Here is a 19,959-nt window from a genome sequence, read left to right on the forward strand (position 1 = left end):
TTTGAAGAGAACCTGAGGATCACCTAATCTGACCCCCTGCATTGCAGGAACATGCAGCAATCCCTTATGGGGATCGAACCTGCAACCATGGCATTATCAGCACCACGCTCTAACCGAAGGTGGCCATTCCCAGTGCCTGGCCAGAAATTTCATACTATCTACCTTTTAGATTTGTCAGCAGCCTCTGACATGGTCGATCATGATCTTCTGGACCACCGCCTCGCAGACGTGGGGATACAGGGCATAGCCTGTAACTGGCTGTGCTCTTTTATCTCTGGTCGGGGACAGAGGGTGGCACTAGGGAGGGAAATGTCGTCGCGCCATTCCTTGGTGTGTGGAGTGCCGCAGGGCGCAATTCTCTCCCCGATGCTTTTTAACATCTTTATGCGCCCCCTTGCCCATATTATCCGGAGCTTTGGGCTGGGCTGTCACCAATATGCTGATGACACTCAGCTCTATCTGCTGATGGATGGCCACACCGACTCGGCCCCAAACACACTGACCAGATGCTTGGAAGCTGTGGATAGATGGTTTCGTGGGAGCCGATTGAAACTAAATCCTTCAAAGACAGAGGTCCTATGGCTGGGTCGGGATGGCATGGGGATGAGGGACCAACTCCCTTCTCTTGTGGGGGCCCAATTAGTGCCATTGCCTTCCGTTAAGAGTTTGGGTGTAATCCTTGACGCCTCCCTTTCCATGGAGGCGCAAGTTACAGCAACAGGCAAGGCGACATTTTTCCACCTTCGCCGCATCAAGCAGTTGGTCCCTTACCTTTCCCGCCCCGACCTGGCCACAGTGATCCATGCAACAGTCACCTCCAGGCTTGACTACTGTAATTTGCTCTACACGGGGCTGCCCTTGAAGCTGTCCCAGAAACTCCAGCGGGTGCAGAATGCTGCAGCGAGGCTCCTCACGGGGTCTCTGCCATGGGAACATATTCGCCCAGTGCTTTTCAAACTGCACTGGCTCCCGGTAGAGTACAGGGTCAGATTTAAGGTGCTGCTTTTGACCTTTAAAGCCCTTCATGGCCTAGGACCCTCGTACCTATGAGACCGCCTCTCCCGGTATGCCCCATGGAGGACCTTAAGGTCCATAAACAGCAACACCCTAGAGGTCCCGGGCCCTAAGGAAGTCAGATTAGCCTCAACCAGAGCCAGGCCTTTTCAATACTGGCCCCGGCCTGGTGGAACGCTCTGCCTCATGAGACCAGGGCCCTGCAGGATCTGATTTCTTTCCGCAGGGCCTGTAAGACAGAGTTGTTCCGCCTGGCCTTTGGCTTGGAGCCAATTTGATTCCCTCCCTCTCTTTCTTTTTTTCTTTCCTTCTCCTCCTGCGTTGAGGCTACATTTTATTTTAATGTTGTAATATTTTAATGTTGTATTTTAATTTTGCTTTTAAGTTGTAATCATTCAACTTGTTTTTATTATTGCTTGCAAGCCGCTCTGAGCCCGGCCTTGGCTGGGGAGGGCCGGGTATAAATAAAAAATTATTATTATTATTATTATTATTACCTGTCTTGAGGGCAAATGTTCCTTCTGTACCAAAAGAAGGCTCAAAGCCCTAACACACCATTCAGATAGCATCTCTGAACTCAAACTCCTATACGTTAGGGATCAAAATACACAATACCATACTGTCCAACAGAGCAAAGCATGGAAATAATAATAATAATAATAATAATAATAATAATAATAATAATAATTTGTATACTGCCTTGATCTGAAGATCACAGGGCAGTTTGCAACATAAAAATAAGAACACAAAGTACATAAAAAAAGAACCCAAACCAATAATACCTCCCCTCCAACAAACACATCACCATTATTAGTTTGTTGGGAAATTGCTTAACATATTTCAGTTGCAAAAGTTGGATTAAAATTAAAGGTAAAGGGACCCCTGGCCATTAGGTCCAGTCGTGGCCGACTCTGGGGTAGCGGTACTCATCTCGCTTTATTGGCCAAGGGAGCCGGCGTACAGCTTCCGGGTCATGTGGCCAGCAGGACTAAGCCGCTTCTGGCAAACCAGAGCAGCACACGGAAACGCCGTTTACCTTCCCGCCGGAACGGTACCTATTTGTCTACTTGCACTCTGACGTGCTTTTGAACTGTTAGGTTGGCAGGAGCAGGGACCGAGCAACGGGAGCTCACGCCGTCGCGGGGGTTTGAACCGCCGACCTTCTGATTGGCAAGTCCTAGGCTCTGTGGTTTAACCCACAGTGCCACCTGCGTCCCACAAAAGTTGGATTGCTACAACAGAAATCACAATGCCCCAAGCTCAGAGAAGCTTGAATTCAGTCACTACCACTAGCCCCAGTGAGGAGCGGTTCCTTGCGGGTGGGAAACTGACACCACCTCCAATTCTTTTGGATCTAAAAGAGAAGTGAACTAGCTGGGTCAAATGCCCACCGACAGACACACTAAACAAAAAAAGAAAAGGACAGAGGAACAGGAGGGTGGGGTCCAATTGGGAACTTAACTGTCCAGAGGTAAAGGAAGAGAGGAAACTATGACTGTGTTGTCAAAAGTACGCAAAGCAGAAAATAATAGATGAGGTGCAAATGAATAGTTTATATTATGCTTCTCCGTGTATTCTGAACTCTCTGAAGGCACACTGCCCGTTGTTAATGTCTCGTTGGTTTGTACACAAAATGTCAACTCCAGATGTAAGACAAATGATGAGCAGGGGGGAAGTGAATCAATGACTCCAAACTACTGGCGAGCAATGGCTCCAAAGCACAGGAAGCAGACATCATAGATTAACCGTAAAACAAGCGCTGCAAAATATGCCCAAGAGTGTCAAGAATAAGAATGATTTTAAAATCAGTTATGTTGCAAACAATTGAGAGGTGAAAAAATACACCACCCACTTAATCAATGACTACACCCGCGGGGTTTTTTTTTAAAAAACACCACTTCCTACATTAGTAAATTTAAGAGCTTCCCGCAATCAAAGGAAACAATAGGCAACTTTTGCAGTCAAAAAAAGGAAATGGCTAATGAGGCAAAACTATTTGAACGTGGCCTTTTAATGCCAGGTTTTAGCAGCATCAATCATATGCAGCACTTATCCCATGTCTTATTACTCATTAAATGTACTCAGACTCTGAACTGCATCTTCTCAATAATTTCAGAGGAGCTTAAAAACTGATTAGCAGATGTCTAGCTATGGACTCTCCAAGTTCAGAGGCAATAGGACTTCGTTGGGCCTCTTCAAGGCATCTTGATGCTCACTGCAGCAACCAAGATGTTGGACTGGATGGGCCCCACTGTCTATTGCTTTGGTTTGTTCTTGTTTTTATTATGTATTTTGTGTTTTCATCTTGCGTTTTTATGCTGTGAACCACCCTGAGGTCCTCAGCTGAAGGGTGGCATAGAAATTAAATAAATAAACAATCCAGCAGGATTCTTTTCATTGCCTCTGCACTGCTATGAAACAAGAGAACAAAAGGATGTTTGTCATTTCTACAGTACATAAGACATGAAGAGATAGCCTAAGGTACAGCAAATCCCTAAACTTTATAAAGCCGTGGCGGCAGCACTAAAAAGTGAAAGCTTCATCGCTGACCCGATTACTTGAGTGCTGCAGGGCCGAAGGCACCAAGTTTTGCTTGGTAGCTAAGTCAGCTCTTAAGAAACCACAAATATGTTCAACAGCAGCAGTTGTTAGGAGGCAGGAAGATTCGCTAGGCCAGAGAACTCAAAGCATCCTGTGCTTGCAACTTGCAGAAGGTCAGGGAAGGAGAACAGAAAAATTAAAACCAATTGCCAGCATTTCCCATCCTTCCCGCCATTTTGAGACAATTGCTCTCTGCTGCATGAAGCTCCCCAGCTATGCTCTCCTCCCTCCTGTGGAAAGAAGGCTTGTGGGAAGTGGGTCACCAATGCAAATGCAACGTGCACTTTATGTCAAACACAAGTGATCCAAGAAAAATTTGTTCTATTTGTTGCCCAAGAAAGGAGATGGGGCACAAAACAGCCAGTGTTGCTCCAGACATGGGCTAGAAGGAATCAAGAGGCAGAATTAATCTCATGGGAGTCACCTCCCTCGACCTGATACTTTCCTATTTTGACGTACTATCTAGCTACTTGATCTGTTGTGCTTTGGAGACATTTCCAGGTCAACTGCTTTGAGGGCTTCTGCTCAATCAAGAGGCATATAAATGTTATTAAATAAAGAGGTTCTCTCTAACGGTGGGCTTGCAAAGCTCCTGTAATTTCATTTGCACGACTTGCTCCAATGTTCGGAAGCCAGTCTCAGAACATGCTCCTTATTATGTACTGTGGCGCTTTCAGTTCCACGTCCAGGTTGAAGCTTACTAGGTTTCTGCTTCCCCTACAGGCATTGCGATCCCGATCCCGATCCGCGGCATAGAAGAAGGTGTCGAAAACTTCCCAAACTTCACCTGTGTGCTGACACCAGAACGTTTTGGAGACTTCATGCTCTACGGTTCGGTGGCTGCCTTCTTCGTCCCGCTGGCCATCATGGTGGTCACTTACTTCCTGACCATCAGAGTTTTGCGCAAGAAAGCCTACTTGTTCAACAAACTGCCCCAGCGCTTTACCTGGAGCACGGTCTCCACAGTATTCCAGCGGGATATGACGCCCGGATCATCACCGGAAAAAGTGGCCATGTTGGACAACTCCAAAAAGGACAGGCCTTTGCCTAACGGGAATGAAGAACTGCTAATGCGCAGGGTGTCTACCGTCGGGAAGAAGTCGGAACAGACTATTACCAATGAACAGCGGGCCTCCAAGGTCTTGGGTATTGTATTCTTCCTCTTTTTGTTGATGTGGTGCCCGTTCTTCATAACCAACATCACTTCCGTTCTGTGCACGTCCTGCAGCAAGGAGTTTATCCAAACACTTATGGAGATATTTGTCTGGATAGGGTATGTGTCGTCAGGCGTGAACCCACTGGTCTATACCCTCTTCAACAGGACATTCAGGGAGGCATTTGGCAGATATATCACTTGCAATTACACGACCTCAACGCCTGGATCCGCCATTCGGAAGTGCTCCAGCAGGCTCTCGTTCAGAAATTCCGTGGCAGAGAACTCCAAACTTTTCATGATGCACCACGGAATGCGGAATGGGATTAATCCAGTCATGTACCAAAGCCATCGGCTTCGCACCTCGCCCATCCAGTCCCCGTCGGCCATACTGCTGGATACACTGCTACTCACAGAGAATGAAGTTGGTAAAACAGAAGAACAAGTCAGCTATGTATAGCTGAAGAGAAAAGACAGGCCATACCCTAAACTCACTGATAAATGCCCAGTATGTATATGTGGTTCCCCTCTGTTATTTATACAAGTCCAAATTATAGTTTTATCAACTGCTCTCCTCTAAGAGTAGAGGCTTCTCTCACTCAAAGGGCCACCTTCATTTATTCTTATTTATCAGCAATTTATCCTGCTACAAAAAAAAAAGTATTTGAGCACGGTGGTTTACAAAACAGAGGTGTTCAAATAAATACAATTATGGTAACTATCATGTCTCAGACATCGGATTCCCCATTCCGTCTCTTCAAAAGGTGCATTATTGCTAGGAGGTCTCTGTATAAGGATTATATAGGACCATCCTATAGAGCGACATTTTACACTAAAAGGAAGAGGCCTGCACTTTCAAACTCAAGTATATACAAGTTTGCAGAATTACCAAGGCTTCCATGAAAGGGTGATTAAACTTGGAAAGAAAGTACACAACTCAAGACCATTTAGGAATCCTCCCCACCCAACTGAATACAGCCTGTTTACATGTGAGCTAGTTGGAAAGGACATGATCATAACCTTCTCAGCTATTATTGTCCCACTCCCCCACAAAAACAATCCTATCCAATAAAGCTCAACGGTGCAATTTGAATAACCTCAATGCATGGAACTGCCTTCCAGTCGAGGTCAGAGAGGAGCCCTCCCTACTGAAAACTTTTTTTTTAATCCCACCGGCATTTCCATTGGAGTTTGATTTTATAGTTTTAACCATTTTTTTTGTATTGTATCTTTGCAAACTGCTTAGAGACTATTGTAGTTAACTGGTATATAAATTGTTTAAATAATAATAATTATTAATATTAATAAATTAAGAAACTGCACATTTGTTTAATTTTCATAATTCATTCTGCCTCCTTGTTCCCAATGACTCATTTCCAGCTAATAGCACTAAGAAATTTCATGCTGATCCCACGACTTCCACAATCAGTTATCGTGTGACAGTAACACCTTGATCAGTCTAAAGAAAAGGCCCATCTAGATTGTTCTGTTTCAAACAGCACCCAGTCGAAAAAGCCACATTAAAGGGCCTTACATAAAGAGTCCAGTAGAAAAGGGTTCTGCTTTGCACTGCAGGGGTTGGACCAGATGACTCTTGGGTCCCTCCCAACTCTACAATTCTATGAAATAATAGCGACCAACCGAGGCCAATAGTGAAATTCAAGGGCTGGGATTGAAAGAGCTGCTTAGACTCACACAAGAGGCTAATATTTCTTTGACACCTATAGCACAACCTGCTTTTGAAACTTTCCTCAATTTCAAAAGCAGTTTGTCATGCAGTCACTTTTTTGGAGGCTAAAAGGAAGCTAAATGAGGAAAAACAAATCTAAATTCCCTCTCTCACACCCACCCACACTTTGGCTCACTGAATTGAGCTTTTGTGGTTCTTCAGATCCTGCCTGTTGACTTACTGCAACAGCAGCAAAAAGAGCCAAAAAGCATTGTGACTCAGTCACTAGTTGTGGAAAATGATTATAGCATCAGTGTTCTGTGAGTTTTCAAAGGACAAGTCAAGCGTACTTGTAAAACTTCAAGTCCTTCCCCAAAAACCACTCCATGGCCGGAGGGCTGCTGCAGCCTCTTCTCAAACTAGGGCGGCTCTTCCTGATGAATTGAGATGAAGGCCAAACTATGGGGGGAGTTTGTTCCTGGAGGGCTATGCTTCCCCATGCTCCCAACGTGTGAGCTATGTGTGGAATGCTGCAAAATAAGGCAGCCTAACATATTTAAACCCATATTTTATTTCTCGTATAAATGTTTACTTCTCAGCATGGCCTTAAAACAAACAAAACCGGGATCTAGTAGGTGCTCAATCATGTTCTCTGGCTCCTGATGACTTCGGTGCAGAACTCCCTTGGTTGCGGAGTTGTCTGTATCAATGGTTCTCAAACTTCTTTCTCCCACGGTTCACTTCGATACTGCTGAGGAACTCAGCAGACTATGTAGGAAACTTTGTTCTACATTTTAGAACACCCCCCCTTCCGTTTATGGATTAAACATCATGGGTATGGGTGGGTATCAGCATCACTGTCAAAACCAGGGGACTTACTTGGAAAATCACAGTCTCACCCTCCATTGTAATGAGAGAATCAATAATGTGTCAGTTCAAGTACAGATACTCAAGACTTTCCGCAAACCATCTGCACGGAGCCACAGGACTACCATAGTCCACAAACCAGAGTCTGAACACCTCTGTGTTCTACATGAAAAAAGCCGCGAAAAAAGCACTCACAGAGACAAATGACACAGAGATTATTAAGAAATGTCCTGTTTACTAATCTGAAAGGTGTTATACCCCACCCTTAAAAAGCACTCCGTAGTGTTCATCCCTTCTTAAGCTCCACCTTCAGTGAGTTGTTAAAAAGGGAGGCTGTCAACAGTTTGCAGTCTAGATTCTGAAACTTAGGTCTGGGCCTCCAGGAGAGATGTGTGGGTTCTAGAACTCAGGGAGTGAACATCTATCAGTTGTGCGGAGTCCCCCCGCCCCTGACTTCAGCTCTGGGCACAGACCCTGCAAAAGAAGCCGTTTCATTCATGTCCTTCAGAAGAAATGTCTGCCACTCAGCTGAGCATAAGAGGACACAAGCATTGCAGGAAAAATATCCAACTACCCCAACCCACAGATGGCCATACGCAGCTGCAGGATGTGCTGCAGGAATCTCCACTTTTACCCTACAATAGCGACTATTGCTGCAGGGCTTGCAAGGTCCTGGGACGTACAGTGAATTCAGAATGGGAACTACCGTATTTTTCGCTCTATAAGACGCACCGGACCACAAGACGCACCTAGTTTTTGGAGGAGGAAAACAAGGGAAAAAAATACACTGAATCCCAGAAGCCAGACAAGCAAGAGGGATCGCTGCACAGTGAAAGCAGCAATCCCTCTTGCTGTTCTGGCTTCTGTGATAGCTGTGCAGCCTGCATTCACTCCATAAGACGCACACACATTTCCCCTTACTTTTTAGGAGGGAAAAAGTGAGTCTTATAGAGCAAAAAATACGGTAGTTCAAGGCATTTGGGAAATATTGGTTCAAGACTCTGTATGAGCCACATAAGGGGCTGATTACTCTCTCAAGGTGGGTCATACTACTGGTCCATGCAGCCCAGCAATCTCCTCTGACTAGCAATGGTCCTCCAAGACCCTCCAAGACTGGGGTCTCTCTCAACCCTGCCACTACCTGACCCTTCTAAGTGTAGATACCAGGGCTTGATCCAGGGATCCTCTGCTTGCACAGCGCATACACACACGTACACACACACAAAACCACTGAGCTATGGGACCTGACTGGATTACAAAATCTTTCTGCCATCTTGAAGAACGGTTCTCAAAGTTGGGGGGGGGGAGTTGAAACCACTTGAATAACCTGATTGGCAGACATGCAAACTTCAGAACAAATAAAAGTGGTTTCTATTTACACTATGTTGTAAATATGATTGCAACTGCAGACTTGTCAACCCTGTCCCTGTTGCTGTTTCCTGTACAGAATGACAAAAGTGTCCATTAGGGAGAATAATGACGGCCCCAGAGCATTAAAAAAATGGTTCGAAATTAGTGTGACATCCATCAGAACACTTAGCCTTTAAATGCCTTCATTATTTATGGAAGAGAACTGTAATAGCTTGAACACAATGCCTTTTAGACAAGGTTGGTTAAAACTTCACAAGAGGTTACATCATCCATATGTTAAGGGCGGGCAGCAGAGAGGTTGGAAGTATCAAAGAAAACTATTTATCCCGCAGCAGAGCTGGCTGGTCCAGGGCAAAGGGGAAAGAGAAAAGAAGCTTTGAATGGTGCTCATGTCTCCAGAGAAATTGACTTTACTGAATAAATGCCTAATCAGGGAACAGGGGGCTGAAATGTAGAGAGAACACTTGTGAAGTCATTCATGCTTTTATGAAATTTTATTTTCAAATTTTCATGAGCCAAAAATGAATTCAGAAACCCAGCTATCTCGGAACACCCACGGTAACAACAGATCCATCTATTTATTTATCTATCTACAGTATGATCACTTGTCTGAACGAATGGTTCTTAACCATTACTGGATGAGAATCAGAATGTTGAAATCAGGAGTTTGGTAATCAAGCCCTATTGTGAATATATTCCATTCACTATTAAAAGCAAACACTCGTTTAAAAAAACAAAAAAATACCAAACTACCCCTGGCATCACCCATTTCGTCTGATTTCCAGAAGTGTTTTTGCAATTCTCATCGCCTGGCTGCTAAAGTTACTGACATAAACCAAGAGGGAATTTACAAAGGTTAACACTGTAATCATTCATGAGTGTTAACACTAACCCTTTTTTGGTCTCTGATGAATACCATAGAGAAAAGGACAATAAAAAGTGCAAAAAGACACAAGTTTTAAAAGAGACCAAAATTCAGCAATAGAAAGTAACAGGCAATCAATCTGGAGGGAATGATGCACTTATTTTAATCAATTCTGCATGTGCCTTTTTGACACAGGAGCTTCCTTTCTCCTACTGAAAGGGAAAGAGAGACAGGAATCACATGCGCCTGCCTCCCTCTCGCGCTTTATACCAGACCTCTGGCTTTTGCACTTCTTTTCCCCATCCGCACCCAAAGAGGTGTGGACCGTGACATCATGCAAAAATCATGATGGCCTGCTTGAGTGTGTTAAGAGGCAAGGAGGAGAAGGTGTCTTCTCCCTCCTGCTGCCTTGCATCAAGCCAGGACCAGCTGCTTGCACTGCAAAAGTAACTCGCCCCAAGATGAAAACTGTATGCTATATAGCAAGGGTAGCTAAATTCTTTTTTTGTGTGTGTGTACCATATTCACCCTCCCAGAGCGATATATTAGTAGTGCATGTGGCCAACCTACTTTTTCTTAAACAAAAATATTTCCAAATGTATAAGCAAATTGTCCAGTAGCACCTTAGAGACCAACTAAGTTTGTCCTGGGTATAAGCTTTCGTGTATCTGAAGAAGTGTGTATGCACACGAAAGCTTATACCAAGAACAAACTTAGTAGTCTCTAAGGTGCTACTGGGCATTTTTTTTTTTAAATATATTTCGACTGCGTCAGACCAACACGGCTACCTACCTGAATCTAAAAATATTTCCAGTCTCTGCAGGAGTAGACACAGAAGAATCAGGAGGCTGTTGTCTCATACTTGATACCCATGTTGGATTGCCAACACCTGAGGTCCAATGTCTCCTGGTGATGCCCACTGCTGCATGTTACAGCAAGCATCAAGCCTACCCTAGAAGGACCCCCCAAGCCACCCCAAGAGCTAAGCAAGGAGTTATCAGAGTTGTTCCTACCACTCAACTTTTCTCCAAAACATTGTGTCCCCAGCACCCATGGCAAAACAAGACACGCCCCCTTCTCCAACAATTCACCACCAGGTTCTCAACTGCTCACACAACTCAACCCCTCTGCCTGCTAAAAGCAACACAGTTTTTAGCATTTAGAACACTCAGTTTAGTTAACTGTGCACATCTTGTAAATGGGTTCCTTCAAATTTACACCAAGAGCCATTTTATTCTACAAGAAGCACTTTGTGACGGAATAAATTATTCCAGAACACTTATTTCAGAGGGACTGCAATCAGAGCTAGTATGAAGTTCCTGAAACACATATGCGAAGGGAAACTTGCATTGAGCAAAATACCATAAACTCCCCAAGTGTCCAACTCCCACAAAAATATGTTAATTAAGTTTTCAACTCAATTACGTTTTATGACTCAAGTAGCTCACCGTTTTCCAGCTTCGCTATAGAATCTCAGTTGCCAAACACATTCTGAAATGCTCCACAGGAGAGAAAAAATTAAAATAGTAAGAGCCTGCTTTGTCCCAATACAATGCAGGCAGATCTATTTTTAATTTGGGAGGCAATCATAATAAGGTGCTGCTGCACTACATACTTAAATTCTATTGGTTAAAATTCTGCATCTTATTTTAACTTTAAGAAAGCATCATAAACTTTAAAAGCATAGCTGCTTTAAGGGGGGCTGCGTTAGTCGGAATTTAAAAAATCTGAATTAGTAGACCAGCACTTTTAAGACTGAGAAGATGCTATGGGAAAAGCCTGTGCACCCTCCTTCACTGGGGGCTAGAATGGCCTGCCAGAAAGAGCACTGGGCCAGTGGAACATTTACAGCCCAGCTTCCTCAGTCTACAAAGAGGGTTCTGCCCTGGAAAATCCACAGTACAAACCCCAGAGTTATCAAGCAGAGTCCTTTAAGCAGTACGTACTTGGCTGCAATTTACAAATGAGCTAAGCCACATTAATCGGCTTCCAGACTCATTTATTTAGAAGATCTATATCTCATTTTCCAGTATGTGTGCAATGTGGCTTGCAACAATAAACAATTAAACTAGAGAATCAACAGCTTTGCAAATTTGTCATTTGGACTTTCACTACCACCATCGGAGGAAGAGCAGAAGCTTGGAGCAGTTGGAGGAACAGCTACCTAAATACAAAATGTCTCTGCAACTCCTTAGTTGGAACTGTAATGGTTTGAACCTTCCTCGGAAAAGAAGACAGGTTTTTCACATTTTGAAGAAAGAACAATTAGACATAATATGTTTGCAAGAAACCCATATTGCCAGGATACACAGGAAATTATTAATAAATAAGAGACTCGGTCAAGAATTCATCTCATCAGACAAAGTAAAGAAAAGAGGTGTGGTGATCTATGCAAAGGAAAAGTTGGCTCCAAAATTAATATTTAAAGATGAACAAGGAAGATACCTGGCAATTGAAATACAAATTCAAGGAGAAAAGATATTAATTGTGGGAGTTTATGCCCCAAATGAAGGGAAGGCCGAATTCTTTAGGAAGTTGCATGAGACATTAGTTGACTTTTTAGACTATAAAATCCTAATGATGGGAGACATGAATGGAGTTGTCTCAACAAACATGGATAAAGCACAGAGACAAGTGATTTCAAAAGAAGGGAGACTACCAAAGATCTTTTTCGAAATGACTGAAACTATGGACTTGATTGATATTTGGAGAATAAAGAATCCTCTAGAGAGAGAGGGAACCTTCTTCTCTGAAGCAAAAATGACATGGACAAGAATAGACCAAATTTGGATTTCTAGTAGTCTGGCGTCAAGAACAAAAAAAGTAGAAATCTGCCCAAAAACGTGCTCCGACCACAATGCGGTCAAGATGGAGATGAAACTAACAACAACTGGTTCCTTTAGATGGAGAATGAATGACACCCTATTCAAGGATGAAGAGATCCATAAGAAGGCCCTTAAAACATTAAAAGATTATTTTGAGATCAACAGGAAAACAGATGTGGAAAAAAGAATAATCTGGGACGCAAGCAAAGCCGTGATGCGAGGTTTCCTAATTCAACAAAATTCTATTAAGAGGAAGCAACAAAATGAAAAGAAGGAAAAAATTTTAGAAAAAATAAAAGAAGGAGAGAAGAAGTTGAGGTCCAAACCAAAGTCTCATGAGATTTTGAGAGAAATAAAGTTTCATCAGATGCAATACATGGAACTTATGAACCAACAAATAGAATGGAAGATAAAGCAAATGAGACAAAAAACTTTTGAATCAGCGGATAAATGTGGGAAACTTCTGTCATGGCAATTGAAAAAAAGGCAGAAAATGAACACGGTAACAAGTTTAGAAATGGATGGAAAGATTATCCACAAACCCAACGAGATCAATAATTGTTTTCAAAGCTTTTTTAAGAAATTGTACGCACAAGGGCCAACCAACGAGCAAGATATAGAAGAATTCATTAGAAAATACGGTTTACCAAAAATCTCAGAACAAAGTAAAAGGATCTTAAACGAGGAAATAACAGAACAAGAAATAGAGGGTGCCATTCAAAATATGAAATTGGGAAAATCACCAGGACCAGATGGCCTGACGGCCAAATACTACAAAATGCTGAAAGAATGGCTGATACAACCATTGAAGGAAGTTTGCAATGAAATTTTAAAGGGGAAAAAGGCACCTGAATCGTGGAAAGAGGCTTTCATCTCACTTATACCGAAAACAGAGACTGAGAAGAACCAAGTTAAAAACTACCGCCCTATATCTTTACTCAATGTGGATTACAAAATTTTTGCAGACATTTTGGCAAAAAGATTGAAAAGAGTGTTGGCAGATGAGATTCATAAGGACCAAACAGGCTTTCTCCCAGGTAGACATATGTCAGACAATGTGAGGAACATTATAGACATTTTGGAGCTGCTGGACGTTGACATTAATAGGAAAGCAGTTTTGATTTTTGTGGACGCGGAGAAAGCCTTTGACAACATTTGTTGGACTTTTATGAAAAAGAATCTCCAAGGGATGGGGGTAGGACAAGGTTTTGAAAACGGTATAGGTGCAATATACTCTCAACAAAAGGCCAAATTAATTGTAAATAACGTGGTAACAGAAGAAATACCTATAGAAAAAGGTACACGACAGGGCTGCCCAATATCCCCTTTGCTTTTTATATCGGTCCTGGAGGTTTTGTTAAACATGATTAGAAAGGACCAGTTGGTTAAAGGAGTTCAGGTCGGAGTTAGACATTATAAATTAAGAGCATTTGCAGATGACCTAGTATTGACTTTGCAACAGCCAGACACTAGTACTAAAAGAGTATTAGAATTAATTGAAACATTTGGTCGAGTAGCAGGTTTTAAATTGAACAGACAAAAAACGAAAGTGTTGGAAAAAAATTTAACAATGGAAGAAAGAGAGAGTTTTCAGAATGAAACAGGTTTGGAAATTACAAAAAGGGTAAAATACCTGGGGGTAAACTTAACATCCAAGAATGTGAATTTATTTAAGGATAATTATGAAAAATGTTGGTCAGAAGTTAAAAAGGATTTGGAAATATGGTCAAGGCTGAAACTTTCCTTGTTAGGCCGAATTGCTACCATTAAGATGAATGTATTGCCTAGAATGCTGTTTTTATTCCAGACGTTGCAGATTGTGGACAAGATGGACTGTTTCAAGAAGTGGCAGAAAGACATATCAAAATTTGTCTGGCAGGGCAAAAAGCCCAGAATTAAATTTAAGATTTTAACTGATGCAAAGGATAGAGGGGGGTTTGCCCTGCCGGACTTAAGACTTTACTATGAATCAGCAGCTTTCTGCTGGTTGAAACACTGGCTACTTCTTGAGAATACTGACATTTTGGATCTGGAAGGGTATGACAATAGTTTTGGTTGGCATGCATATTTATGGTATGACAAGGTAAAGGTGTATAAAAGTTTTAAAAACCATATTGTAAGGAAAGCATTGTATAACGTTTGGATTAGATACAAAGACTTGTTGGAAAGTAAAACCCCTAGGTGGGTGTCACCAATGGAAGCTAGGGAAGTAAAAAAGCTTAATATGGATTCTAAATGGCCAAAATATCATGAGATCATAGATTATGATGGGGAAAGGGTGAAACTTCAGAGTTATGAGAAACTAAAACCTAAGGTTCGAGATTGGTTGCATTACTATCAGATAAATGAGACGTTTAAACAGGACAGGAAAATAGGATTTCAGAAAGAGAAGTCAAAATTAGAAACAGAATTGTTGGAACCCAATACTAAGAATTTATCAAGAATGTATAACTTGCTGTTAAAATGGAATACACAGGATGAAACGGTGAAATCTGCTATGATTAAATGGGCACAAGATATGGGTCATGATATTATGTTTGCTGACTGGGAACAGTTATGGACCACCGGTATTAAATTTACTGCATGTAATGCTTTAAAAGAAAATATTATGAAAATGATCTACCGGTGGTACATGACCCCAGTCAAGCTAGCAAAAATTTATCATTTGCCTAATAATAAGTGTTGGAAATGTAATGAGACTGAAGGCACTTTCTACCACCTTTGGTGGACCTGCCCAAAGGTTAAAGCTTTCTGGGAAATGATCTATAATGAAATTAAGAAGGTCCTTAAGTGGACTTTTCCTAAGAAACCAGAGGCTTTCCTCTTGGGTATGGTGGGCCAAGTGGTGTTAAGGAAGGATAGGACTTTCTTTATGTATGCCACTACAGCAGCAAGAATTCTACTGGCAAAGTATTGGAAGACGCAAGAACTACCTACTCTGGAAGAATGGCAAACAAAGGTGATTGACTTTATGGGACTGGCTGAGATGACGGGCAGAATCCGGGACCAGGGGAAAGAGACAGTGGAAGAGGACTGGAAGAATTTCAAAATATATCTTAAAAATAACTGTAAAATTGAGGAATGTTAAGATGTCAGGGGGTAAGAAGTAAAGAATTGCAGCAGTAAACAAAAAAAAAAACTTAAGAAATATTTACGAAAAGGAACTAAGACAATGGACTTAAGGGTTGCTAAAGAATTTTTAAACAAGGATGCAGGGATGGGGAGGTATGGGGAAGTCAAAGAAAAAAGGCTATGAACCGATGAGTATGAAGTTATATTGTGTTACACTGTTCTTTATTTTATGTGTGGAAAATTAATAAAAATTATTATAAAAAAAAAAAAAGAGAATCAACAGCTTTAATCATAAAAGAAAATGCCAGTCACTTAAGACAAATCAATTTTACGGGGGGAAATCAAATGCCCCCAACGAAAAAGGTTTTGTACTCCTGGGAACAAGCAAAATGATTCTTCAGTTTAAGTGAGATTGTTCCATAGTCTTCAGTGTCATGTGCAAAAATCTGCTCCAGTTCCAGTACTCCAGCTACACACTTTCTGTATTCTGGAATTTCATATCCATCTTCACAATAAATCTTGCAAAGGCTTGGGCTTTCCAGGCCACGCCATCATATGTTCCTGGATATGTATTAGAAAAAAACATCTGGGCAGTAATCATAGTGACACTATAATTTTGTTAACTAGATCCTGAAAATGTGATTTCCCTTTCCTGGAAGATCATCAGTGTTTAATCCTTATGTAAATACTCGCTGTTTAGCGGGGACTTCCGAAGAGCCAAGGAAAAAGGCTTCATCCACTGAGGTGGTTGATATAATGTCACCTTGACAGAAATTTTCCCCCTTGGTAGCAAGCAGGAGGAGTCCATTCTGAAGCTGTTGCTCACTAGCCATCTCACAGACATAATTCGGAAACACCATCTCTGCCAAACCATATAAAACAAACAACTTTCCCGTGATTCCTAAGGTTCGGTGTCATATTCCATAAAGACTGTTCTAGGTGCCACATAACTTTTTGCTGCGTTTGCTGCTATGGGCGAAGGAATGTATTATGGGAGGTGCTATCATAGACAAGATTCAATGTCAACAGATGCCCAAGAAGATTCCAGGTTATCATCTATACAGAATTGGAGAAGCAACCAGAATGTTACTTAAGTACTTGTTTTTATGTTCCAGAAGTAAAGGAAAAGGGACCCCTGACCATTAGGTCCAGACACGGAAGACTCTGGGGTTGCGGTGCTCATCTTGCTTTACTGGTCGAGGGAGCCGGTGTACAGCTTCCGGGTTATGTGGCAGCATGACTAAGCTGCTTCTGGAGAACCAGAGCAGCACATGGAAACGCTGTTTACCTTCCCGCCGGAGCGGTACCTATTTATCTACTTGCACTTTGACGTGCTTTCGAACTGCTAGGTTGGCAGGAGCAGGGACTGAGCAATGGGAGCTCACCCCGTTGGGGATTCGAACCGCCAACCTTCTGATCGGCAAGCACTAGGCTCTGTGGTTTAACCCACAGCGCCACCTGCGTCTCTGTTCCAGAAGTAATGATGTGTAATTCTCTCTTTTAATGTTTGCTTCGTTTTAGCCTTGGATATCCAAGACTCTTGCCGCCTTCAGCCTGGAGGTAAGCTGGAAGCTTACACAGAATGTCCAATTCGTAACCAATGTTGTTCAGGCCCAAAGAGAGGCAGCAACTTCCTTGCACCAAGTGGAACCCAACTAATAACCCCTTGGGCCACCTGATCCCTGCCAAGTTGACAGCTGTAATAGCACATCATGGCCATCTTTTGTGGTTGCAGCAGAGAGCCAGCCAGCCACTCCCTCATCTGGCCAGCTGTCAAGAGAGGTGGAGAGGGTGGGGGTTTGGGGGGGGTAGCTACACACAAAAAGACTGGCCTTGTTCCTCAACAATTTAGCAGTCATAAAAATATGAGAACGCTAAAATGTGTTCATTTATGAAAAACAAATATACACAAACCTATTGAATCTGGAAATTAATATTGTTAAGATGAATGTTTTCCCTAATGTATAATACAGCTTGCTTAGAAAAGGAAGAGTACCTTGTAAGCCTTTTTTGTGCCCATGCCCAGAAAGAATGTAGTATTTTATGAACCTACCTTTACACTGGGAATTAAGTAGTCAGCCTGTCCCCTGCTGTTCTTCCATATTTGTGCATTTAATTCTTGAAAGCAGGCATTTTACTGATTGATTTATTTATCTATTTCAGTCGCTATGACTGCCTTCCAGCAAATAAGAATTAGGTATTGTAATCTTAAAAAACCCTGATTTAATTCTGTTACACTGAATTTTACCTGGCTGGTGGTTACACAACTAATCTGTGTGTCTAAAAGGACCTAGGGCCCACTTTTGAAACCGAGTTACAAAGAAAACAAATATGTGCTTGCACATTTTTTCACCATATTCTTCTGTATGTGGCCCCAAAAGGCTGCTGAAAGTCAGAGTAAGCAGCTGTGGTCTTGGATGACAGAATATTCTTATCTGGTGCAAAGCAGCTTCTGACATTACGGTACTTTGGATCCAAAATGACTGAATATGGAGTTCTATTTCTACCATTTCCTGGCTTTCCTTTACCTCCAAAAGTCACCCCTGAAGGTCAGGGGATACCCTCCCAAATTGTGAGTGATACAGCACAACTATGTGGGAATATTGGGTTGTACCCCCCCCCAACAGGCAGAAATTCCTTCTGCTCACCAAGGGCACTATTTAAACCCAAGGCAATGACACTTTAAATACAATTTGCTTCAATTACAGTGCACTGTGCACTCACGTCTTAATATCTACAGCTATGGATGCATTTTCTCGTTTCTTAATGAAGGCTGAGATTCTTCGATTACTAAACAGATGTCTATAGAATATACCAAAACGCTTTGGGGGCGAAGAACCTGCACTTTCCTATTTTTGCTTTGTTTTCACATTGCAAAATATTTTTTCTCTTCTGAATAATAATAAAAAGGCCCACTGAAATGTTTGCCAAACATTAGAAGAAGGACGACCAAGCTGAGCTTCCTGAAGCAGAAACGCTAAACTGAAGACAGCAACTGAAAGAGACCTTTTGCTTTGAAACCTGACAACAAAGACTCCGGAAAGATAAAGACGCTTTCGGGCACAGTCTTTCCTTCCCCTGCAACTGACGTTTTAAAATTCAAAACACCAAGAAATCACAAGTCACTTAAATGGTGTTTTTCAAACAACTGAGATAAATATTGTATAAACTGCGCCAACAGGGTAGAAGAGAATTGCATAAACGTCGGCAGCCGAGCAAGATTTGTAGTCCACAGCTGTGAGCAGGAAAGGTGGCAGAAGGGAAAAGATGCAGAGAGCCGCTTAGAAATAAACACGGGACTCAAGATGCTCCCCACTTGGCTCTTCCACTCTGACTCTCCCAGTTCCCAGAACTTATGCAACTAGATGTATTCAGACTTAAAAAACCTTATTTTCCTCTGCAACCAGGGATGAACGGGTCTGCAAGCTCAATTCTCCATGTATCACTCATATCATCTAGGACTGGGGTGTCGTAACTTGGACTGGTTCACAGACATGACAGGACATGGCAGAAGTACTATTTTGGGGGGGCAGGGGGCAGGCAGGAGTGGAGGACTCCCTGGTCCTGGTAACTGTGCCCCTGAAGGGCAAGGTGCGCAGCCTGGGAGTCATTTTGGACTCACAGCTGTCCATGGAGGCGCAGGTCAATTCTGTGTCCAGGGCAGCTGTCTCCCAGCTCCATCTGGTACGCAGGATGAGACCCTCCCTACCTGCGGACTGTCTCGCCAGAGTGGTGCATGCTCTGGTTATCTCCCACTTGGACTACTGCAATGCGCTCTATGTGGGGCTACCTTTGAAGGTGAGCTGGAAACTACAACTAATCCAGAATGCGGCAGCTAGACTGGTAACTGGGAGTGGCCGCCAAGACCATATAACACCAGTCTGAAGACCTACATTGGCTCCCAGTACGTTTCTGAGCACAATTCAAAGTGTTGGTGCTGACCTTGAAAGCCCTAAATGGCCTCGGTCCATTTAGGAGCGTTCCCCCCCCCCCCCCCATCGTGCAGCCCGGACACTGAGGTTACAGGGAACCAGGCAGAGGGCCTTCTCAGTAGTGGCACCCGCCCTGTGCAACGGCCTCCCATCAGATGTCAAGGAAATAAGGAACTATCCTACTTTTAGAAGACATCTGAAGGCAACCCTGTTTAGGGAAGTTTTCAATGTTTTATCATGTTTTTAGTATTCTGTTGGGAGCCGCTCAGAGTGGCAGGGGAAACCCAGCCAGATGGGCGGGGTATAAATATATTGTTGTTTTGTGTTGTGGTGGTGGTGATGTACGGAACGCTTTAGTGTGTCTCCCTACAAGGATCTGTTGGATCATTTGTGGACAAGTCCTGAAAAGCTTCTCTGCCCTAAAGCAGTTTTTACCTGAAAGCAGAGGAAACTGAGCTGGAGGCGACTTACCAGCCAGATCCAACTCTGTGCTAAGAGCCTATATCATGAAGGATAAAGTGGAGTAAACAGCTTTAAAAACTACTGTAGCCAAAAGCCCAGTCTGCAACACCTGACTTTTCTAGTCTCCC

The 19,959-nt window shown here is 42.7% G+C and overlaps 2 protein-coding genes across 3 annotated transcripts in view; one reads left to right on the forward strand and one right to left on the reverse strand.

Annotated features, from left to right (window-relative positions):
• Positions 1-19,959, reverse strand: part of PSMD1 (proteasome 26S subunit, non-ATPase 1) — a 97,396-nt gene that overhangs the window by 47,937 nt on the left and 29,500 nt on the right. The gene's annotated exons all lie outside the window — the stretch shown is intronic.
• HTR2B (5-hydroxytryptamine receptor 2B) overlaps positions 1-19,959 on the forward strand; it is a 202,573-nt gene that overhangs the window by 11,196 nt on the left and 171,418 nt on the right. Inside the window, exon 4 of one of the 2 annotated variants that reach the window (XR_013839382.1) lies at positions 4,339-5,643. Coding sequence is in view for 1 of the 2 variants with exons in the window: in XM_079978108.1 (XP_079834234.1) it covers positions 4,339-5,228 (890 nt within the window). In the remaining variant the exon portion in view is untranslated. Of the gene's footprint in view, positions 1-4,338; positions 6,091-19,959 lie in introns of those variants that run through there. The other variant, XM_079978108.1, reaches the window with a different exon arrangement.

Source organism: Podarcis cretensis (genome assembly GCF_951804945.1).
Source record: "Podarcis cretensis genome assembly, chromosome: 5".
Classification (NCBI taxonomy): domain Eukaryota; kingdom Metazoa; phylum Chordata; class Lepidosauria; order Squamata; family Lacertidae; genus Podarcis; species Podarcis cretensis.